General features: G+C 44.6%; 2 protein-coding genes across 9 annotated transcripts; one reads left to right on the top strand and one right to left on the bottom strand.

Moving 5' to 3' along the window:
* Positions 1-1,059: 1,059 nt before the first annotated feature.
* Positions 1,060-17,066, bottom strand: LOC310709082 (oxidative stress-responsive serine-rich protein 1-like). Of its 4 annotated transcripts, none has more exons than XM_083508262.1 (5): positions 16,961-17,066; positions 5,285-5,405; positions 4,026-4,130; positions 2,963-3,598; positions 1,060-1,290 (listed from the first exon to the last, which is right to left on the bottom strand). In XM_083508262.1, exons 2-5 carry the CDS (start codon positions 5,359-5,361, stop codon positions 1,212-1,214), a joined length of 897 nt encoding a protein of 298 aa, XP_083364388.1. In that variant the 5' UTR covers positions 5,362-5,405; positions 16,961-17,066; the 3' UTR covers positions 1,060-1,211. The 4 variants fall into 4 exon arrangements, with proteins under 4 accessions (XP_083364388.1, XP_083364389.1, XP_083364387.1 ...); XM_083508263.1 differs by having other exon boundaries at positions 16,896-17,036; XM_083508261.1 differs by lacking the exon at positions 16,961-17,066 and adding an exon at positions 12,730-12,850.
* On the top strand, positions 12,962-24,086 carry OSER1 (oxidative stress responsive serine rich 1). Of its 5 annotated transcripts, none has more exons than XM_083508248.1 (5): positions 17,147-17,212; positions 19,206-19,295; positions 20,287-20,383; positions 22,242-22,352; positions 23,303-24,086. In XM_083508248.1, the coding sequence occupies exons 3-5, from the start codon at positions 20,322-20,324 to the stop codon at positions 23,979-23,981; spliced, it is 852 nt and encodes a 283-aa protein (XP_083364374.1). In that variant the 5' UTR covers positions 17,147-17,212; positions 19,206-19,295; positions 20,287-20,321; the 3' UTR covers positions 23,982-24,086. The 5 variants fall into 5 exon arrangements, with proteins under 5 accessions (XP_083364373.1, XP_083364371.1, XP_083364372.1 ...); XM_083508249.1 differs by having other exon boundaries at positions 17,185-17,212; positions 19,209-19,295; XM_083508247.1 differs by lacking the exons at positions 17,147-17,212; positions 19,206-19,295 and adding an exon at positions 12,962-13,088.

Below are 24,086 nucleotides of genomic sequence, written 5' to 3'. Positions count from 1 at the left end.
GTTTTTTCGTCTTGCGAAGCAACCCTATTAGCGGCTTAGCGCTATTAGCGGTTTAGCGGCTATTAAAGGCTTAGCGGCTAAAAGGCTATTAGCGGCTTAGCGGCTTAGAAAAAGGGGGGGGGAGCGGAAAAAATCGCAAGACTCGCAAGACTTTTTCGTTTTGCGAAGCAAGCCCATAGGGAAATTCGTCTTGCGAAGCGCATCGAAAAACGGAAAACCCTTTCGTCTAGCGGGGTTTTCATCTTGCAAAGCATTCGTCTTGCAGGGCACCACTGTACTTTACACTGGCGTGGTAGATACGCTGGATTCAGAAAGATCTAGGTTCACATTTTTGTTAGTGAGGATGCTCATCGGGTGACCTTGAACCAATCTTTGGCCCAGTTTGTACATAACACTAAGCCCAACCATAGCTTAGTGCAAACATGCAGGTTCCTGGAATGAAGATTGCGGCTATTGTCCTCCTCCTCTGCTTCTGCAGCTCTACCCAAGGCCAAGCCATGGTTTGGCTTAGCATTCTATTGAATTCAGGCTTGTGGTTTGACTCCATAAACACAGAAATCTTTTATAGAATTTCCTTGAAATATAGCTTTGACAAATCAGTTTTGAAAACTTGGGATTTCAATGCCAAAGTTTTAACTATTGACACCACTTTCTCAGATCTTGCTCCAGGCTTTGTGTTTTCAAAACCCAATTTTTGCATTTAACTAGGAAATGGATACTGTAGCACTGACATTTTTTGATTGTTTTTACTAGCTATTTTCAAAACTCAAGGAGACTTCGTCCTTCTCCTTTGACCAACAATGCCTGCAAAATAAGGGACAGGCAATTCTCCTTTTTGCCTCATATTTGACATTCTCTTCCCCCACGCAATAACGTTAGGATAGGTTTTCATTGCCTGCAACAGTGTGTCCGGACAATGTTCTTTTGAAGCTTCTTATGCAAACACTACTAATTAAATGGTGCAGCTTTAGATTTAGGTCATCTGGAAAAAACCCAAAGAGCTACAATTCTGAGTAAGTTCTGTTGTTGGGACTAGAAAAAAAAATTTCTTAAGCACTGTTCTGAAAGCTCCATCTAGTGGCTATTTATTAGACACAGTAGTGTAGGAAGTTGAATTCTGAATGACTGCTTCATTGGTCCTCTAGAATTCTGTAGGTATTCTTGTCTCCACGCTTTCTGATATTTAGTTAGGGCTACAGAGAAGCATTTGCTTAACCAAACCAGGGGAACTTAGCTGTACTGCATTGTATCCTTGGCTCCAGAACTGTTTTTTCTTGCCCTCCTTCTGTCCTAAAATGGGAAAGAGACAATAAATCTAAAGCAGATTATGTGCTTGAGACTCCTTTCAAGTAGCACTGGTTATCTTTTAATCATACAATAGCAAGGCAGACTTCCTCTCGAGAAAAATGGGAATGGAAGGTCTATCTGGTCAGTGCTTTTGGCAGTGGTTTGATTTTATTTCCACTTTGGCTAGGTGTAAAGCAGGCTTGATTACTATGGCTACAAAGTCAAGTTTCCTCTCAAAGCAAGGGTTCTGCTTTCCATCTTAGCGTATATTTCCCCTACAGTGTAGCAGATGCTCAAATACAGCGGAAATTTGCTAATCAGAAAGAAATCAAAGAAGTTAATTCAATCCTCTTTCTCTCACATACATTAGCATATGGAGGCCCCATGGTTCCCAACCGCTGAACAAAATGGCACTGGTTGAGAAACAAATAGTAAAAATTCATGACAAGCGTGCAAAAAGCATTATGTATTCACTAAAATGTGGGGTGGGAGGTAACTGAGGGAAAATACAAGGGATATTGACTTTAGTCAGCTATCCCGACTTAATAATTTGCAACTTATAATTTGTATTTCCTTTTAAAGCTGCTAATAGAAAAGCATAGCAGATCCCTCAAATTGTAAATAGCTTTCAAGAGCCAACCAATTAAGCATATGTGTGCAATTGATTTTTTCATCTGTTCTCAGTCATTTTAAAAGCATCTGTCTTCATGCACGACCATTAGAAGGCTACTAGGAGAAAGCCAGTGTTTGCTTACTCAAAATGTCTTCTTAGAGTTCCCTATTAGTAACTTGTTTGTATTTTCACTTTTGGCCCTCACAAATTAAGTATATGAATAATTTTAAAGGAGTACAAATGCTCTGACAAGTAAAGTTACAGTGGGACAATGGCTTGAAGGATTAGTGCATAAACACTTTCCAGACCTGTGCAAGGAAAATTTGTATTATTTCAAAATTATTGCAAGAAACTTCAGGTGTGGACTGCTAAACAGAAATGGGTGGCAGATTGGGGAAGTGTGAGAATTTTATGCCTACACTTGCCACTGAAATGGTGACCAAAGCAAAACCAAAAACTGATTTACGGGATCCTCCACAGGACAAACATCTAAGAATTTAAGGAAATCTAGAAGAGTTTCAAACTAGCAAAAAATGCTTAGAGGAGTGTTACCCATCCCTGACTTGCGCCAAACCATTTCTTAGGTATTCCTGTTCAAGATGGTGTAGCAGTATGCTCTACCTATTTTTATTTTTAACAGCAAGGATGAAGTTCAGCATTTCAATCCTTTGAAATGGGTTGGCTAAAACATAATCCAAGTCACAGTAAATGTTATTTTAAAGAGAGCAATATTTAAAAGATGGCTACTTTGAAAACAAAAGAATTAATAAAGATAAAACTCTGCCCAAGAACATTCTTGAAACTTTGAAGATAATCTTATGCACCTTTCAGCCAGAAGATATTATTTCTTTTTCACTTTATTTAAAAAACTACACTGTATGGCGCAAATAAACATTTGATCAAACACGCAGCAATGACAACGGACACATTTCCAACTATGGCACTGAGGGACCATCTCACTACCACCACTGAATTTCCAACTCATGATTCTTATGTCAAGTGTACATCATCTCTGCCATGTGGGACATTTTCTTGGGAATATATAAGTAATACTCCATGTACCCTGAAAGATCTTCAATAGTCACATCATCCACAAAGACTCGAGCTTGCTCAGAACAAGACCGGGCAGAGCTTGATGAACCCATCCCAGAATGCGATCGGTTTGGCAAAGATTGCGAATGTGCTTCCAGGACTGCCTTTTCACATTCCGAAAGGACACTCCGCAAACCAGAAAAGGAGTATGCTTCTATTGCTTGCCATGGTTTGCACTGACATTCTTTGTCCACGCAAGGGCATTGCTTCTCGTAACTCAGCTTGGAGAGTGACTGGAAATCTGAGGGTTGGCTAGGATCCAGGCTGGTTTCAAAGGTCAAAGAGAAAGCAGGACAGCTCTTTCGCAAATTCTCTGAAGGCTGCTCCCTTGAGAAAGTGCTCCGCTGCTCTGCTCTGGCCCTCCTGCAGTTGCTGCTATCGAAAAGGGGACATCTCTTTCCTCCCAAGTATGGCTCTTCTGTAACACTGGGGTCTGGACCGATTTTGTGCTTTGAAGAATCCATCTGGCTTTTGTGCTTCAGTTGGTTACTTGCGGAAGATGCCTTCATGCTGCAATATGTAAACTTGGGAGGATGCAGGACAGGAGATTTAGAACGCCTGCGGCGCTGCGGCCTTGACGCCCCTCTCAAGGGTTTCCTTGCACACCTGGAGTAGAGAGCAACAATGTTAGCAGAAACTGACTCTGGAACAAAATGCACTCCAAAATAAGGTAGTGTTGTCTGTTAAAATTATTTGCTGCAGTTCTGTGAGCTGCATCTCATGGTTTCTCCTGATAATTTCCTCCTGATATATATCAAATCCAGAAGAAGAATCTGATGCAACTGTAAACTAATCAGAAACTGCATTATCTTTATCAGCCTTAACTGCAAACCTTGGCATTTCTTCCTGTCATGTATAAGCTAAACTTATCATCAAACTAAACATTAGATGAAGGCAGCCACAGAAGACAAGAGAAATGGAGTACAGTAGGCTATACCCTATTGGCTAAACATTCATTATAGCCAAATACTGGGAGATAAAAGAAGGGTTTAACTCAAAGGTGTTGAACATAGTTACTAGTGAAGTGTCTTACCCATGCCAGTTCTCTCTCGAACAGACGGTTTGATGCCTGCCTCCATCAACAGCAGCTCTGACTGGAGCTCTCAATCCCATGCTGTCACTCACAGATGTGGAAGTTCTGATTTAAGGGGCAAATGACATATTAAAGTATGATTCTAACACAAAGTATCTACAGGCTGATTCCCATACGGTGTCCCCCTTAGGATTATTCACCTACATTAGCAAACAAAATGGAATCTCCCCACAATTTTCTTGCTTATCTACAGACAAATAGATAAAGGAAAAGGCTGCCGCTCAGTGGTATTCTATGCAAAAGGGCCCGGGTTAAACTCCTGACATCTCTAAGTAGGGCTGGAAAAGATCCCTGCCCTAAAGTCAGGATAGCTGCTGTCAGTCAGTGTAGACCGAGTGGGGAATCTGGCCTGCAGGCCAATACTGGTCCACAAATTTGGTTCACAAGGCCATTTTCTCCAAGCCACACCCACCTTTCAATCAGCTGATAGGAGGCTGGGGTTCAGTTCTGCATTGCTGTGGGTACCTGATCCCAGCAGGATTTAACCTCCACTCAACAGCTGATAAGTGGGGGTTAAATCCTGCTCAGTTTGGCTCTGTGCATCTGTTCTCTGCTAAAATCTCCTGCTAGACCATCATTTTGGCAGGGGATTCCATGCAAACCTGGATCCGCTGCTAAGATGATGAGGAAAAATCCATCCCTTTCAAGTGAAGAATCCCAATACACATAGACCTCCCTAAGTCAGGATCAGACTCTTCTGCTAAAACTGATGGGTGTTTTTTACTGTGTTGTAGCAGGGAACTGCTGCTAAAGTGAAGGAAGAGAGATTCCCTTTTGGCAGCACCTTGCATGTGACATCACTGTGATGTTATGTGACTGACAAGTGGGTAGCTTCACTGTCAGGGTTCAAATCCCCATTCAGTCATAAAGCTCACTGGGTGACCTTGGGCCAGTCACAGCCTCCACACAGCCGCAACTGCACCTGAGCCAGTCACAAAATGTGCCTGGGGAATTTCTAACACTGCCCGGCATGCCATTCTCCTTGCAAACAAAGAAGTAGCCATAATACTAGCTATTCTACAGGTACAACAGCCCAAACACCAATAAGAATATCAGACCCATATTGTTCATAGATGCATAGAAGTAATGTAATGCTGATGCCTTTCTTCAGAGTCAATTCTATAAAAATGGAAATACACTAATACAACGCTAAAATTGCCAGATACACAGGAAGAGTAAATAGGACTGCTGCTACCTACCCAGTTGGATCCACTCTCAACTTTTTGAAAGCTGTTTGCAGGCTCTCTTCCTCTCCTTCTTTAGTTTCTGAGTCCATTTGCAGAATGTTAGAATGTTATTGGGCCTGCCATATAATGAATACTAACAAAAAATAAATCAATTAAATTTGTGTTGATGTGGAGAACACCAAGTGTAGTAAGCCTATACAGTGGTACCTCGCAAGACGAAAAACGCGCAAGATGAAAGAGTTTTCCGTTTTTTGAGTTGTTCCGCAAGACGAATTTCCCTATGGGCTTGCTTCGCTTGCGAGTTCGTTTCCTTTTTCTTAAAGCCGCTAAGCTGTTAATAGCCGCTAAGCCGTTAATAGCCGCTAAGCCGTTAATAGCCGCTAATAGCCGCTAAGCCGCTAATAGCCGTGCTTCGCAAGACGAAAAAACCGCAAGACAAAGAGACTCGCAGAATGGATTAATTTCGTCTTGCAAGGCACCACTGTAGTAAAACTCTACACAACTGAAATTAAATATATTGCTTCATTCACTATCATCCAGCACTCAGACCACATTTTGACTCACATCAATAGTTCATGTAAAATGCTCCTAGTTATTTGATAAAAGGATTCCATGGGCAATTTCTACTGGAAACTGAAGACAATCAAGGCACACATTTTCTGCTTTACTTTGAAACCTTTTGTCACATGGGTTGATTTCCAGCAGAGAATAGTGGAATGCACTATGCAAATATTAAGTAAAGAGTTGCCTGATGTAAAGGGACAATTAAAGTGAATTAACAACAATAGGGCCTACTCCCAAATAAGTGGGATTTGAATTAGGATTGCAGCCTAAAGGATTTCTCCCTTCGTGTAAAGCTAGATTGTAGCAAACCAAATCCTACTCAGAGTAGACCCATGTCCATTAATTTAAATGAATCTACCTTGAGTAGGACCAACATTAGCTGCAACTCAGTTTTTCTACACAGCACTAAGGACAGGCTAGAATCAACAGACAATTTTTCCCCAACCAATCTTTAGCCACAAATTAATTGCACTGGAGAGAGGATCTATTTAATAGATTAATAAAATATTTATCATACAAGCCAACATTCAAGGCAATCTATTTATGATTAGAACCGGGGCTGAAAAAATAGATGCTTCAAAAACTGGAAAGATGGAAGCTACTAAGCAGAAAGATTTTTCACAGGTCAGATGGGCACTACTCACATATATGGGGGGGGGGGGGAACGGGACGACGACAGAGGACCCTATATTGCTCAGTACAAGGAGACAATTTCCATGAGCATTTCCCCATTCTGACTGTTTAGATGCCATCCTAGCTAAGCATGAAATAAACACACAGGACATATTATTCATGTTATTATAATTTGGAATGGCTGCACGTGACTGTCATGTAGGGCAGAACGGAAGGCATCACGGGATTCAGAGGCACAGAAGTAGGAACGAACAAATCTTACTTGATTGGAGGCTCCGATAAAGTACAGTGATTTATACCCATGCAAAATGACATCCACACAGTGCTTTTGCAGTTGCTTCTCACAGCGATGAACACACAATTCAGGATCAGGGTGTTGGTGCTTTTTGAAGGACTGATTATTGCATACAACACAATTGCTAACTTAAGGAGCACTTTAACCTACAAAAGCATGCTGCATTTTATAAGCTGAATGAAATTGCTGAAGATTAATTAATGACAAAGTATTAAGCCCTGTCATCTTATTTGACCTTTGTCCTACCTGCCTTCTTTCGGTTCTAAGCCCTTTGGGCAAGGATTATGCCCCATTTGCATGCTGTATTCTAAGCAAATAGCTAGTCTTACTAAACATAGTCGTACATGATTAACAAGTCTGTTGTGAAGTCAGGGGTACAAAATTCACACACTTCTTGAAGCAAGCACCCTCTATTTTTCAAGAAACTGCAAAGCATATGAATACTGACTCTTTACAGCTAACACATGGGACACATAATGCACTTTGAGCCAACACACAGGGTTTGAAATGCACTTTATGGGTTTATTTTATGGTCATAGAGTATATATAGCAGCTCAAAGAAACAATGATTTGCTGTAGAGGGAAGTTATTTGAATTTTGCAGCTGAGGACACCCAAGCTGAAATTATATTTCTGTAAGCAAACAAGTACAGAAATAACATTTAATACTTGTGTAAATCTTTAAAGGACCAGTAAGACAGGCTGTCAACTAAGAAGTTTTGCAAACTTTAGTGATTATCTTTCAGAATGAAAATATAGTGATTCATTTATATTAGAAGAGTTCCCAAAACCCATCAAGAAACCAATAGTGTAAGAGTCTTGAGAAATTTCTAGCAACCCATACATGAAGAACTCCTAGTAGTTTCCATTAAATGTTTCCTCCTGTGAATATTTTTAGTTTAGCGGAGCATTTATTGGGTTCCCAGATACAGTGGTGCCTCGCAAGACGAAATTAATTCGTTCCGCAATTCTCTTCGTCTTGCGGTTTTTTCGTCTTGCGATGCACGGTTTCCCATAGGAATGCATTGAAAATCAATTAATGCGTTCCTAGGGAAACCACCTTCAGACCAGGTCCGGGGACAGTCTGTCCCCGGACCTCTTCTGAAGGCTGGGGGGGGGGGCAAGGGCTTTTCTTCCCACCCCCAGCATTTTAAAAAACCCTGGGACAGCGGAGGACTTCTCCGCTGTGCGGGGCTATCTTAAAATGCTGGCGAGCGGCATTTTAAAATCGCTCCGGACAGCGGAGGACTTCTCCGCTGTCCGGGGCGATTTAAAAGCCCCTGGGAAGGCAGGCAGGGGGGACAAAGACTTTCGCCCCCTGCCCGCCTTCAGAAGGTGTTCCCGCCCCCCGCCCCACTTCGGAACAGCTTTCCGAAGTGGGGCGGATGGGGCAGGTGTCCCGCCCCCCCCGCCCCACTTCGGAACAGTTTTCCGAAGTGGGGCGGCGGGGCCAGGTGTCCCCGCCCCCCGCCCCACTTCGGAACAGCTTTCCGAAGTGGGGCGGCGGAGGCGGGTGTCCCCGCCTGCCCGCCCCACTTCGGAACAGCTTTCCGAAGTGGGGCGGCGGGGCCGGGTGTCCCCGCCTGCCCGCCCCACTTCGGAACAGCTTTCCGAAGTGGGGCGGCGGGGCCGGGTGTCCCCGCCCCCCGCCCCACTTCGGAACAGCTTTCCGAAGTGGGGCGGCGGGGGCGGGTGTCCCCGCCTGCCCGCCCCACTTCGGAACAGCTTTCCGAAGTGGGGCGGCGGGGGCGGGTGTCCCCGCCTGCCCGCCCCACTTCGGAACAGCTTTCCGAAGTGGGGCGGCGGGGCCGGGTGTCCCCGCCCCCCGCCCCACTTCGGAACAGCTTTCCGAAGTGGGGCGGCGGGGGCGGGTGTCCCCGCCTGCCCGCCCCACTTCGGAACAGCTTTCCGAAGTGGGGCGGCGGGGCCAGGTGTTCCCCCGAGCGCTTCTAAAGGCGGGCGGCTGGGAGGGAATCCCTTGGCCCCCCGCTGGACTTCCCGAAGCTCTTTTGAAGTCCGGCGGGGGTCCAAGGGATTCCTTCCCAGCGGATCTCTCTGCCAGCAGCGGCAGCTCTGCCGCTGCTGGCGGAGACTTGCCGGCATCCCGAAGCCTGTGCGCAGTGCGCCCAGGCTTCGCGGATCTCTCTGCCAGCAGCGGCAGCTCTGCCGCTGCTGGCGGAGACTTGCCGGCATTCCGAAGCCTGCGCGCAGCGCGCCCAGGCTTCGCGGATCTCTCTGCCAGCAGCGGCAGCTCTGCCGCTGCTGGCGGAGACTTGCCGGCATCCCGAAGCCTGCGCGCAGCGCGCCCAGGCTTCACGGATCTCTCTGCCAGCAGCGGCAGCTCTGCCGCTGCTGGCGGAGACTTGCCGGCATCCCGAAGCCTGCGCGCAGCGCGCCCAGGCTTCGCGGATCTCTCTGCCAGCAGCGGCAGCTCTGCCGCTGCTGGCGGAGACTTGCCGGCATCCCGAAGCCTGCGCGCAGCGCGCCCAGGCTTCGCGGATCTCTCTGCCAGCAGCGGCAGCTCTGCCGCTGCTGGCGGAGACTTGCTGGCATCCCGAAGCCTGCGCGCAGCGCGCCCAGGCTTCGCGGATCTCTCTGCCAGCAGCGGCAGCTCTGCCGCTGCTGGCGGAGACTTGCCGGCATCCCGAAGCCTGCGCGCAGCGCGCCCAGGCTTCGCGGATCTCTCTGCCAGCAGCGGCAGCTCTGCCGCTGCTGGCGGAGACTTGCCGGCATGCCGAAGCCTGCGCGCAGCGCGCCCAGGCTTCGCGGATCTCTCCTGCCTTCAAAAGCCGTCCGGGATAGCAGGAAGCGCTTCCCTGCTATCCCGGACTGCTTTTAAAATGCTGGCCCTGGGGAGCAAAGCCTTTTGGCCCCCGCCAGCCTTCCTGGACCTCTTCTGAAGGCCGGAGGGGGGGGAAAGGCTTTGCTCCCCACCTCTAGCATTTAAAAGAGGTCCCCGGAGATTTCCCTATGGGCTTTCGTCTTGCGATGCAAGCCCATAGGGGAATTCGTCTTGCGAGGCAAATCGCGGACGAAAAAACCTTTCGTCTAGCGAGTTTTTTTTCTTGCGAGGCATTCGTCTTGCGGGGCACTACTGTACTGTTGGAAAGCAATGTCTATGCTGGCTTGGTCATGTCCACAGAATGAAATATAGCAGAATCCTCAAAGATGTGCTCTATGGGCCGCTGGTTTTAGGCACTAGGCGCTTTAGCAGACCGATTATGCATTACAAAGATGTCTGCAAACAAAGATGTCTACAAACGTGACATGAAGACTGGCAACATCAATGCTGCTGTGGGGGAATCCCTTGCCTGTGACTGCAGTGCCTGGAAACAGGCAGTCAGGTTGTGCATTCGTAACAGGGACCAAAGGAGAAATGACCGCTGGGAGGAGAGCAGAGAGAAGAAACACTATGGCACATCTACAGCAGCACAACCGGGCACCTTCATCTGCCCCAGCTGTAACAAAACATGTCTCTCCCGTATTGTTCTCAACTACTACAGCAAGTGCTGCAACCTTCCAAAACTTTGACTTCATCCCCAAAGGGGCACTCCTCCAGTGCCTCCCAAGACAGATGGATGCAAACAGGAGCAACTCCCATAATCTCTGACCACTGGTACTGAAGGCTAGGGATGACAGGATTTGTCGTCCCAACAACATCTAGGGACCCTAGGTTGGGAAAGACTAATTTAATGCACTACTTTTATTGGTGGTTTATTACTTCTTTCTAAGTTTATAGTAGTTGTTTATGAACTTGTGGGGATGAGTTCTGCTGCTTCTCATTGTCAGCCTGCAGTGACAGTGTATGCCAGACTCCACTCTGCTTCGTGCTGATGGACAAAGTGGGCCATTTGATGCATGAATTAAATTCTAAATTATATACCAGAAATGTGGGAGATTACAAGGGGTAAAAAAAAATATGGATGTACCGTGCCATTAGAAGCAAAAAAAACTTCTTCTGATGAATTGGAAGAGCTGCAAAAAGATCCCATTGAGCACATGGATTGACAATATGAACAGACTAGTTACATACGAACGAACTGCATATCAAATGGATAAATATGAAGAAATCTGGAAGGATTACTTAAGAGATAAGGAGGAAAGTAGGGGGAAGTGAGGTGGGGAAATACTGTTAAAAAGGTGTAGTTATAGGTATATCAGTACTCAAATCTGAATTGTTAAATTGTGTTATTGTGGTTTTTGTTGGTTGCTGTTTGTATTGAAAAAATGATTAAAAAATAATAATGCATTGGTCAAACTACTCTAACTTTCAAGTGCTTAGAATGCCAAACATTGCAGATGTCTTGGAAAGAGGTGCCATATGGTGTACTGGCATGTACCACCAGAAAAAAGCACTGCTCCTTGCTTGCAGGGATGCAGCCATCGTTTCTGCTCCCCTACCTCCAAATCCTTTTTCATAAAACTGTTACAAATATTTTGATCTTCATGGATTTCGTTTATCAATCTCTTACAAAGAAGAAGGGGAAGACAAAACTCTTGAAATAGGGCATAAACTTAGATTACAAACTTTTAATTTTTAAACTTTATTTTTGAGTGGAACAGGGTAAATCTGTTTCAGCAAAAACAACCGTCTTATACCTTTGTTACGGCATGTTATGTGCCAACTCCTCATAACCTGATGCCCTCCAGGTACTTTGAACTACAACCCTCTTCAACCCACCAGTTTGGCCACTTGTCAGGGATGCTGAGGGATATGGTAAAAACAACAACAATACCAAGAGGGCATCAGGCTATGGAAAGCTAGCACGTAACATGCCGTAACAAAGGTTTCAGGGTCTTTGTGACAATGTGAGCCACCTTAAAGGCTGTTTTTAACCTGGTGCCTTGCAATGTTTGCTAGAGCTGTGGTTCCCAATTATCTAAGTACTGCGGATCCACATACTATAAAATTCACATGCTATAAAAACATGTTTTTCCCCTAAAGTCATCACAACTTAGGAATTCAGACTTAGGATTAACTGGAAGCCTAGCAACGTGATCTTTGCACGCATACTCAGAAATAAGTACCACCGAATTCTTACCAACACAGGGTAGTAGTTAGGAGTACCAGACTAAGATATGGAATAGCCAGGTTCAAATCCACACTCTGCCATGAGCCAGTTACTCTTTCTCAGTCCAACTTAACTCAACAGTGAACTAAATTAGTTGAGCATGGGTTGGGGGGGGGGGGGAAACCAACAACTTATAATGACCCTCAACCGAAGAGAAGCATAAAAATGAAATTAAGCTGTAGGCCAAGCCCTACAAGACTTCTGAAGTGAAGGGTGGTGGTAACCCAGGACAGGACCTTTTTCTCTTCGGGCGCCCTGCTTTTACAGTACACTCTCCAGGGAAATTTGCCCAGAACCCTCTCAAACCACTTCTGCTGCACTGCATTCTTCTTTACTGGGAGGATACTATTTTATAGAACTTTGTAAACCAATTCGGGTATACCTAAAAAAAATGGAGGGGGGATATACAGGTGCTTAAAATAAGAGAGCTTTTCGAAACGTCAGGATAAATCGGCAAGTACTTTAGATGTAGCAAACAGATGAGGCAAGCAATCGTCAATATGTTCCCCCACCTCCATCCCCACAACGCCCCTTTACTTGTTTTAAACCAGATGAGCAGCTAAAAGAGCAGATCTAGGCTTTAAGTAGGAATTCTGTGGATGTGAAGGGCTACTGAGCGGAAAAGAGAACAGGCACAATGGACAGTAGTGGAGGTCGGTCGGGGTCCTGCCCTCCGCCCGTCCCCCGTTCGGCTCCCCTGAAGGCGGCTCCGCTGAGGCGAAAGGCGCAGGAGTCCGACAAGGGACGATTGAGACCCGCCGGAGTAGATCCCGTCGAGGAAGAAGCCCTCCCGCCCAACAGCCTCTTCCCCCCTCAGGCTCCCAGAAACGCCTGAAGCGACGCGAACCTGTTTCCCTCATCGCGCCCCTTCCCCGCTTACAGGTACCCACTCACCCGCTCAGCCAAGGGAGCCACTGCCGGAAGTGAACAAAAAATCAACAGGAAGTGATGACACTGCGGGCGCATGCGCTCAGCAACCGCGGGACTTTCCCGCGCGTTTGCAGCCGTCCTGGCGCCTTCGCTTGTGTAACCGAGGACGCGCTCGGCGACGTGGCGCATGCGCAACGCTGCCACCAAGTCCGAGTTTGCTTTCTAGCGCCCCCACCGGTTCCTAAAGGAAGGCGCGTCTGCATCCGGGTTCACTCGCGCGTCGCTCCCTCAGGAAAAGCAGCGGCGCTCGCCGCGCGGGAAACGAAACGTCCGAAGTTCTGTTGCGGGGAGCGGTGGGGCCTCCGCGTTTCCTCGTCTGCCGAGTAAGTATGGTCCTTTCCGGCCGCCTTCCCCTCCCTCCCGTCTCTCCTCAGGGGAAGCGAAGCTCCGCGGCGCCGGGTCCTGTCTGCCGAGGGCGGCTCTTTTCTGCTGAGTCACTGCGCCAGGTGCTCGGCGACGAATTTTCCGTGGCCCCGGAGGCCTCGACGGGGCTCCTCGACCGCCTTGCCTCGCTAGTCGAGCTTCGCCGACGCTCTTTACAGATAAGAGCAGGCAGAAGCTCCACTGGCAAAGCTTTCCCTTGCGGTTTCGGGAATGTTAATGTGCCATTTATCGCTCATCAGTCCAGTGGTACCTCGGGTTAAGTACTTAATTCGTTCCGGAGGTCCGTTCTTAACCTGAAACTGTTCTTAACCTGAAACACCACTTTAGCTAATGGGGCCTCCTGCTGCTGCCGCGCTGCCTGAGCACGATTTCTGTTTCATCCTGAAGCAAAGTTCTTAATCTGAAGCACTATTTCTGGGTTAGCGGAGTCTGTAACCTGAAGCGTATGTAACCTGAAGCGTATGTAACCCGAAGTACCACTGTAGTGCGTTAAGAGTAAGAACCGTCATCGCAGAAACCTTAAAACACAGAACCTTAAAAGGCTTAGACTGTTGAGCTTCCAGCGCACACTGAGGTGCTCCAGAGACACGGAAGTATTGGCACGTTTACACGTGCCACATGATAGCCGCACCCGGATCTGTAAGAAGAATTCGACGTTTCAAAATTATGCTTGTCTTTTTTAAAATGTTTTATCTTTTTTCTAAACAGCTTTGAGGTTCCATGAGTACTTCCATTAGCTATGTTGGTCTACCAGCGAATGGGGACAGGCAGATTGAGTGGAATGAGATCTTCTGTGGGACTAGCTTCCCGCTTTAAAATTTTGTTGGCTAATAATGACTGACATTCTCACTGTGGCATTTTTTAAAATGTTTGCCACATATCTAATCTGACAAATAGCCTTTTATGGCCAAAACTCATGCCTCCTTAAGGAGCCACAAGGGCCTTCGATGTTTGGGGGCTGCAACAGGCTAGGACAGTTACTCCTTGTTCTTGTGCAGTATAAGCATTCAGAGCAGTTGTGAAACTAAGATTAGGAGGTGTTAACCTTCTTTGTTTAGGACAGGCATGTTCAACTTAAAGTCGGCTTTGATCTACAATCCAATATAAAAACTGGCAGTGATCTATCACCCAGGGATGGTGGCAGGGATGGGTGGGCGGGTGGGCGCTGGCTGCTTCCCCTGAGGGGGCAGGTACGCACAGTGGCAAAACGTCCCCTCTTGTGAGAGGGGCTTGCCAGCTGCTTTTCCGATGCCTGGTTCCCCAACAGGGCAGGCACATGCAGCAGTTAAACATTTCCTCTTGTGAGAGGAGCTTGCCGGCTGCTTTCCCGACTGGGCACGCGTGGTGCCAAAACAGCCCCGTGATCAACCACATTCTTCCTGCAGCGCCCTGATCGATCTTGATCAATGCGTTGGACATTCCTGGTCTAGGATATTCTTAGTGGTTTGTCTCAATTAAAGTTCGGGCTTCACTTGGTCTTCATTCTGTTATTACAGAAATTGGCCCAACTTGCCAGATGGTTATCTCCACCTGCTGTGGGCCAAGTTTGACAGGTAGGTCGAGCCCCCCACCTATCAGTCAGTTGATAGCAGGTGACTTTTAAAAGCCTACTTTAAAGCAAAATAAAAAAAAATTCCGTCCAGTAGCAGAGACCAACTAAGTTTGTTATTGGTATGAGCTTTCGTATCTGAAGAAGTGTGCATGCACACGAAAGCTCATACCAATAACAAACTTAGTTGGTCTCTAAGGTCCTACTGGACGGATTATTTTTTTTTATTTTGTTTCGACTACGGCAGACCAACACGGCTACCTACCTGTTACTTTAAAGCACTAACTTGATAAGGGCTTCTTGGAGTATTGCTGACACCCTTCAAAAGGGCTATCTTTGGAATGCTTTGCATAGGGCTTTTTGGGCGCCATCAGTCAGCTGGCTGGTGGTGCCTGCAAACCTTTTTAGGCTGAGCCAGGTTTTACTTGCCCTTGCCTGTTAGGTCAGGTGGGCATGGCTAGGCTGAAATGACCCTGGCCATTTGCGGGGTCCTGTTGGGCCCAGTTTGGCCTGTGAGCCAGAACCCTGATAACTTGTGTCTGTTGGGTCTGAGTGTGATTGTTTGGCTTTCTGTTTTTGAAAACATTAGGGAAAAGATAGCTGAATGTATCAGGTAGTGGTAATGCAGAGAAAAGCAATTAGAATAAGCAAAGTTTTTGTTGCAATGTGGAAAGTAAAGTATCTATTTTTAAAAAAAACACCAAACATTTCTTTGATTAGGAAATAAACCTTTCTGCAGCAAAAATCATATGCAGTTATATCATGGTTCTCTTAAGTATCAGACCACATGTTAACTTGCTAGAAACTACATCTCCCCCCCCCCCATTTTTAAAATCTGTGTGTCCAGCTATAGCCATATACATTTTCCACACTTTATGGGTCTGGATAAAAGTCAGATCTATCAAATACAAAATGAATAATTTTGTTTTCACATGGTTTTGGAGACAATATCCCTCAAACAACTATCAGATTCAGATCCCATCTGTCCTCACAGATGGAATGGTAAAAATTATAGTCGCTGTACAGTTGTGCTTAGGTCCTGTTTGTGGGTTTTCCACAGGTATCTGGTTGGTCACTATGTGAACAGGATGCTGAACTATATGGGTTGTTGGCCTGATGCTGTATGCTTTTCTTACATCTGAGACTTTTTAGTGCAACCTTGATGCAAAAACCTGACAATGGCTTTTTACGCGGGATCTTCTCCTAACCACTGTCAAAACACGCCTAACAGTTGTTAGTAACGATTGGGGTTGAATGTGCTCCTTCCTTTTCAATTTAATGATGTATCACAATATATTGTGGTATTTAGCTGGTGATACATTGCGATGTTGAAAAGTTTATATCGCCCAGCCCTAACAGCTCTACAGGGAGTCCAGCAAAAAATATTATCTTGCAAATGAAGAGGTGCTGCTTAAAAATAATGAATTACCGGGTAGGTTTCAATCCCAATCCCATTGGCCTGGGTGTTAGCCCTTTTGAATTCAGTAGTATCCATTTCTGTGTAGAAATGGTTAGGATTGGGCTGTTAGGCCTGTTTTTCCAAGAATTTTTATATAACAGACATATTTAACTGACTGCAGTACTTGCTGAAGCTGCAGCATAACATTTTGGACTAAGAGATACACACACATACACATGCATACATGCAAACATAACAGAATTTATAAATACTTATAGTTGGCCACTATTGCTGAGGCTGAGCACCATTTAGTTTGTGGTGTCCAATTAGGAACTGTTTTGGAAAAAATAAATGGAAAGTGCTGCATTGAGTAAAAATGGTGACTAGCCATTCTGTTACCCAGGTTTCAGGAGCCATTTGGCTCCTAGTGTTTATATCTCAGTTTCTAACACTGCTGGTGAAACAAACCATAGCTGTCACTAAATCACAGTTCAGCTTAGGGTGTAAGTCCAGAGCTTGCTCATGGTGCCACATCAGCCCATTGTATGAGGGTTTAGTTTAAATTATCTGGAAGTTGATATATTTTTAACTTTTAACTTCTGTCTCTCCTTTTCCTTCATCTATAATTATTTTTATTGTAACCCCACACATAGGATTTGTTCTCATTTTAACAGTACAGTACCTAATTTTTGAGACGCTTCATAAAGTATTATTACTGCTACTAACCATGATTTGCACAAAGTATATACACTTCTGTTTTTATATCTTCATTGTGAATAATAAAAAGTGAGAGCTTGCCTCAGGCTTTCAGAGGGTCCAGTATTCAATTAAGTTTTCTGCGAAAGACAAGCTGTTTTATGTACCTTTGTAATCCATCTGTATGGCAGATAGGAATTCAGAAAGCAGTCTTGCAGTTCATCACTTCCTTTTGTGTCTTCCTTGTTGCCTGAGTCAACACTTAATACGTACATCAAATACATTATGACACACTTCCATCCTTCTAGATGTGTCACAATGACATCTGTCAAGCAAGTAGCTAAGGCACATGTCTGAATGAAATCATTTCAGAGCAAACAAACATCAGCTGAGTGGAGCAGGGAGGGAGTTCTGTCCAAGTGAGCATTTTTCTGTCACTTTCATTTTATTGCCTTTATCTTAGTTTTTCAACAAATGTGAGGGCTGCAAAATTTGAACACCCCAGCATTTTCTTTTTAGAGCATATGTAGGTAGCTTAGGTGTGTCAACCTAATATTCATTTTAGTAATTTTTAAAATAGTTTTTGTGTGCCTTCTGCATGGAAAAATTAGAGCTGATATCTATGGTCAGTTCCGTAGATTATATTTATGCCACCTTGTTTTTAGTTTCTATGGGAGACATCCAATGTTGTCTACCTAATGCAATGGAAATCTACTTGCACAACAAACTAGCTTTCTTCTCTCCTTGTGTGCTGCCAAAATCTCCAGAGGTTCCCCAACTCTGGAGCAGGTTTGGAGGGCTGCAGGGAAAAGGAGAGCAAGGAGAAGAGAAGCCCTGTTGCACATGCTGCATTGGATCATGCCCTATGCCTGGCTATTAATATAAAAGGTATCATGCATAGGGTCTCAATATAAGACACTGAGTTTCAGTGACATTTGCTTCCTTCTTTCTAAGTTAGTCATATTGTGGTTAATTTTTTTACTTGAAATTAAAGTTTTGTTTTCACTGAGAGACTAACCATATTCTGGATCTGTACACTGCAAATGAGGGCTCAAATGACTAATGTTTGCCACTGGTAGGCTTAAGGAACCCACTCTCTGAGATCTAGTTTTCCATACCAACTGGACTGTATGAGTTAGCATTTCATCATGTGTGTCTCAGCCTACTGTCTAAGAAGTTTTACCACATCAGTGAGATTTAGAGTTATGGTAATAATCAAAGTCACTGGTTTAAGAAGGTCTTCATCTCTCCTTTAAACAGGATTGTCTTTACTACCTGTATATAGTATTTCTAAAGTAGTATCAATATTCACCAGTTGTTTGGAAAATATTGACAAACTAGAAGGAAATATGAATGTAGCAGTGCAATCACTACAAGGTAAAGGAATTGCAACAATTTCCAGCAATGCTGGCTGCAGATTTATGCATGCTTATTTTGAAGTAAACCTCATCAAATTTAGTGAGATTTGCTTCACAGTAAACATACACAGAGCTGGGTTGTTGCAAGAGGTGATAATGCCAGATCGATACAAGATATGATGTCCTGCATCCCAGTGTCTTGTCTGTGGTGCTAGAAACAGCTTTAGGGACAGCCTTGGACTGTCTATTCCCTTTTGGTGCTAATAGCAACTGGTTGAGTTGAGTTGAGTTGGGTGGGTGATTTAAGTTGGGGAGAAATGATAGAGGAAGAAATGTTAGTTAGTTTGGTGTGTTTTTTAAAAATCCCATCCCTAGCATTGAAGTCCAATCCAAATCCCTCTCTATGGCTGCTTCTAACCTAATAAAAGGTTTGATTTAGATATAGCAACGTAATATAGTTCAGCACTGTGAAGGGGTGAGGCAGGTCTCAGGTTTGGGTGCTTCCCTTCCTTGTGACCTGACACCCGATCCCTCTGGTGCAGCTGTGAGAAACAGATGTGAAGCTTCCACTTCTGAGTTTAAAAAACCAGCTGTGGTTTGATAAGGCTATTATCTTATCTCTGATAAGGACAATCTGTGGCTGGTTTAAACTATGGCTTATTGAAGTAAGCCAAGATCATTCTAGTTGCTAATTCTACCTTGTTCCAATAAATCAATAGTTTGATTAATGGAAGTTCCTTGTTTTAATAAAATTGCAAACCGCAGGTAGTTTTAAACCAGGAAGCATGTGCTTCCTGCCTTTTCCTGGCATGCATTGAATGAAGAGAGGTAAACATTTAAGCCTGAGATTTGTGTAGTTTTTAAATAGGCTTATACTGTTAGGTTTGAATTGGGCCACTAGGAGAGGTTTTGAATTAGGCTACTAGGAGATCTGACCATATGTAGTCTGCAAAACTTCAGAAATAAGCACTAAGCTCAGCAGAAGATTGGAATATTTATGGTAATCAACACTGCAAGAAAGAAACATACTTCTAGTTTATATTTTTGTTTAAAGAAGGGGATGAATGTTACCACACAGGACCTGTGACAGATGTTCAGATCTCGATAAAGGATCACCAAATGAATATTTTTACTTCATAATATGGTATTTTTATAGCTTTGTTTTTCTGAACTACATTATCCTTTAAAAAAACACCCTGCTCCTCAAAATGGTACTTGGGGAAACTGATAAGGACAATGATGGCCTTTTCTGTCAGGAAGCATTCAAAGAATACCAACAGTGTAGTCATATGTGTGCTCAAGATTCCCACAAAATGGAGAACAGCCTCTTACTTTGGGCTTCAGTTAGATGGAGATCACAAGCCAAACTGACTGCAAAGCATCTCCACCTCCACAGGCTTGCCGGGAAAGCTCTGAATTCGGTGGGACTCCTTAATAAATGTACGTAGGACTAGAGCCCTCCACATGTTTTGGGACTACAACTCGCATCATCCCTGACCACTGGTTCTGTTAGCTAGGGATGATGGGAGTTGTAGTCCCAAAACATCTGGAGGGCCAAGTTTGCCTATGCCTGGACTGGAGTCTCAAGGCTCTTTTCTGTGTTATCTCTTCCCCCCCTCCCCCAGCTACAGAAGTGTCCACACAACTGAACATTCTATGCATTAACTTCTTACACTGCAAAATTCCAGAATGGGACAATACCTGGATAGGAATTAGCAAGTTAAACATTTGTAGGATTATTGTATCATATAGCCTAACATAACATGTTAATTCCTACACATAATTGCCTTTCCTGTAGGAATGATGAAGCAGCCCTACAAGTAATGTATGAAGTGATCCTTTGAGGTGTCATTTTTTTCCCTGGAGAAGTTTGGTCTGCTCTTGCACAGCAGTCAGAACTTAAAATTGTTGGTCAGATTGGTGTATAAGCCTTCTGACAACTTTGACTTCTCCAACAGGATTTGAGTGCCTTGTGTGAAGACACTATTAAATTACTATTTATAAGTCTTGTTTCATTTCCTGATAATACCTTGGAGCCGGGATCGCTGCCACTAGTCAAATCTAGTATGAATTTCTGTACAACATTAGTTGCCTCCATTTTATTCTCACATGCTTATTTTTCTTCTTTTCTTTAGCTTGCAGAGAGGAAGCAGTGGGTTGTTCTCTAACAATGTTGGAGATAGAAGAGAATCTCCAGGCAGCTTTCAAAAAGCTAAGAGTAGACTCAGAAGGGTAAGTTAATATAATTTTTACTATTAAGAGCAAAACATGGCTGCACAATGTGGGAAATGAAATGGCTTTGTGACTGAAGTTTGTTTTGAAAAAATTCTTGCTGCAAGGGTTTTTGAGTGAAGTTTGATATTGGTCTAGTCTAATTAGCACATAACACCAAGCCATGGTTTGTTGAGCTAAAGCGTAATCTTGTTTTTAACTGTAGTCTAGCTTATGTCCAAGCCCAATAGCCTTGTTTAACCATGGTTTGCCCATCCTGCCCCAGACTCTCATCAAGCTACAGAGCACAGGACAAAGAGCTGCTGGACAACAAGCCAAGCTCTCAAGTAACAAACTGTAGCCTGTTTGTTCTTCTGAGAGTTGATTTGTGGTTTGTTGAACAAACAATGGTTAAAACAAACCATGACTCAAAGTGACTTACAATCACAAGTGACAAAGGGAGCATACAGGGCAGTCCCATTTACTGGATACACATCAACTGTAAGCAGTACTCATTGGTAGTAATATCACCAATTTTTAGTTTGTAATACACTCCTCATTGGAGATTAGTGGCCTTCATGAGACAGTTTCATCTTAATTGACCTGGTTTAGGTTTTACAACTATGTGATAAAAGTATTGTCCATCCCTAGCTTTTCCATGGTATTTGGATGATTTGTAGAAATGGAATATAATGAGGCCAGTTGGGGTGAACCATGAAATTACTGAAGAAGCATGACAAAGCATAGTGAAATAGGGAGTACTGAAGAGTTTTTGTGAATGAGACATAGAGTCTTGATGGATTTTATGATAGAGCTTAGAACTGCAGTTTTTTAATACCACCAAAAACTTTTCATTGGTTAAGTAATTACCCATCTGCTCCATGATCTCTTTTGCTTCCTTTGAGTACTGTGATTGGGTAAATCCCTGGAAAGCTTAGAAAGGTTTACAGTGGTGCCCCGCAAGACGAACGCCTCGGAAGACGAAAAACCCGCTAGACGAAGGAGTTTTTCGTTTTCTTAGCCGCTTCGCAAGACACATTTCCCTATGGGCTTGCTTCGCAAAACGAAGCTTGCCCCGCAAGCTCCGGGGATAGCAGGGAAGCGCAGTGCACCTTCCCCTCTCTCCCCGGACCGCTTTTGAACCAAGGGGCGGCAACGGGGAGAAGCGATCTTCTCCGCCCCTTGCTTCAAAAGAGGGGACAGAGCAGCGCTTCCCCTCTGTCCCCGGACGGTCTCCATAGGAACGCATTGATTGATTTTCAATGCATTCCTATGGGAAACCGTGCTTCGCAAGACGAAAAACTCGCGGAACGAATTAATTTCGTCTTGCGAGGCACCACTGTACTTGGTTAAGCCAGCAGTGTAATGGGGTATGCAAGTTGGCACCATGCTTTCTCGGGGTTTGGCTATCTAGTCACACTTGACTGCTCCTTCTGCGTATTCAGAGTATGACCCCTTCTGGACCACACATAATTGGGGGAATTTACTCATGTGTTAGGGCAGGGGTAGGCAATGTGGTGTCTTCCAGATGCTGTTGGAATTCCATCAGCCCCAGCCAGCAAGGCTGATGGTCAGGGACGATGGGAGTTGTGATTGAACATCTATAGGGCACCTTTTATTACGGGACTGCTTCCCCTTGCATCCTGGATTTACACTGTTGGTCAGGTTGTTCTTGTCCAAACTAGCATGCTGGCCAAAATACAAAAAGGAGCCAAGTGTGGGTAATATATTAACGATTTTGTGTGGATATTGAAATGCCCTCATACGTTAGCCAAGGAGCAATGGAAGACAAGGTTAGAACTTTAACAGAAATTAAGCTCTATTGAGGGAAATAGAAGTCTTACAAATTTATGACAGCCTGTATTTTTCCTGGTTTTAGATCCACTGCTTCTCTTCCTGTAAATGAGGGGGTGCCTCCAAGAGCACTTGTAAAAACTACAGATGAAACCAAGGTGAAGTCTGTGTGTGCATCTAAAGAGAGCTGGCATTGGTAAGATGAATTAGTTCTGATTAATGGAACTATGTCAAATGTGGAAATGCTAAAGTGTTCTGCTGAACATGGCCTCCTGGAGCTGTTTATAAATATCGAGAGGCTGGAGCTTGAAGATGACGACTTGGGAGCAAAGAAGAGATGTGAAAGAGGTTTCATCAAGTAGTAGCACACTTGACCACTGCAGCTGAGGCATGTTCCTGTTCCCCAGGAGGAGGGCAGGGCAAACTGCCACGTGTCTTATTGTTCAGATAATCTCCAGCCCTTCACGTAATTGGAAAACAGATAACTGGTTTTTACATGTCCATTGGCAAAAAGGGCAGAAAAGTTGCTGTTATCAGGGTGGTGTCTTCTTCCAAATCAGGGCACTGCTACTTACACAACACATTATTGCCTCAAGGGGATTGGAAGGGGAGCTGCAGAAACATCCCGTGTTGCATTCAGATTCTAGAAGGATATATATTTATGTGTAAAATGTATGCCTCCCACCAACTCTTCAAAAGAAAAAAGAGCAACTCTCCATTGTGCAAGTAGAAATCCTTGCACTGATGAACGAATGCCTTGGCACTACGTTGGATCCCACTCTTGAAGGCATTAAGTGTGATGATAGGGGCTCTTCTTAGGCCCACAGCTCTGAGCTGTGTAAACTATACTGTACTAGGACTAACATGCAGCTGAGTTTTCTTACCTGTCTTAGAATAGTTCTAGGTAGGTATTAAAACTATACGTATGCTGTGGCATGATGACTCCCTTATTCTGCCGTTTAGGTGTTTGAGGACATTATTTGCACGTGGGTCTGGATGTATAACGTAGGCACATTCCATGTGATCCACATAGGAAAGTTGAAAAGTTGTTCAACTCTCACTTCTTCGTAAATTGCAGCACAGAGTGATTAGAGAGAACTGGATGACCATTTATGCTGTATTAACTTTTGCATTTTCACCTTCTAGGTGTTTGAGGAAACCTTTGAGAGGAACAGTGAGAACACAGCGTCGGCGGCGGTCAAAGTCTCCAGTACTCCATCCTCCTAAGTTTATCCATTATACCACGAAAATGCTGCCTTGTAACCAGCCAGTGCACAAGAACCCAGCTGACACTTCTGAAAGCAGCAGTGACCCGGATGTGTCAACCCCAAAGGAGTTCTCTAAGAATGAACAGGCCAGTCACCCCCTCAATGATGTTGGCGAGAAACAAAAGGGTGCTCAGCATTCTGTGGCATCCATGGTTGAAATGCCTAAGAACAAACTTGAAAGTGGTGTTTTTCCTACTTCAGCCATTCTAAGGGCCACAGATCTTTCTGATTTCCAATCTGTGTCTGAGCAAAATAAAGGGAAACTCTGTGCGTGTGTAGACAGGGCCTGCCAGTGTAAGCGATGGCAGGACATGAAAGTGTACATGTTTTCTGGCCCACAAAATTCTCCCCAGTCTGCACCTAAAAGACCACCACATGTGCAGGACAGTTCCCAACCTTTGCCATCAAGAACTCCCTCCAGCTCTCTCAGGTCTTGCTCTGAGCAAGCCAGGGCTCATGTGGATGATGTGACTATTGAAGATCTTTCAGGGTACATGGAGTATTTCCTGTATATCCCTAAGAAAATGTCCCACATGGCAGAAATGATGTACACCTGACAACAGTGGGCTCTACTGAATAAAGGGTTTTGGTATCTGCCCTTGGTCACACTCCATCTCAGAAGCAGTTGCTCTCTGCTTGTAATAAAGACACTTTGCATCACA

The sequence above is a fragment of the Podarcis liolepis genome, assembly GCF_965112155.1.
Source record: "Podarcis liolepis genome assembly, chromosome: 6".
NCBI lineage: Eukaryota > Metazoa > Chordata > Lepidosauria > Squamata > Lacertidae > Podarcis > Podarcis liolepis.
This window is presented reverse-complemented; position numbering and strand designations above follow the sequence as displayed.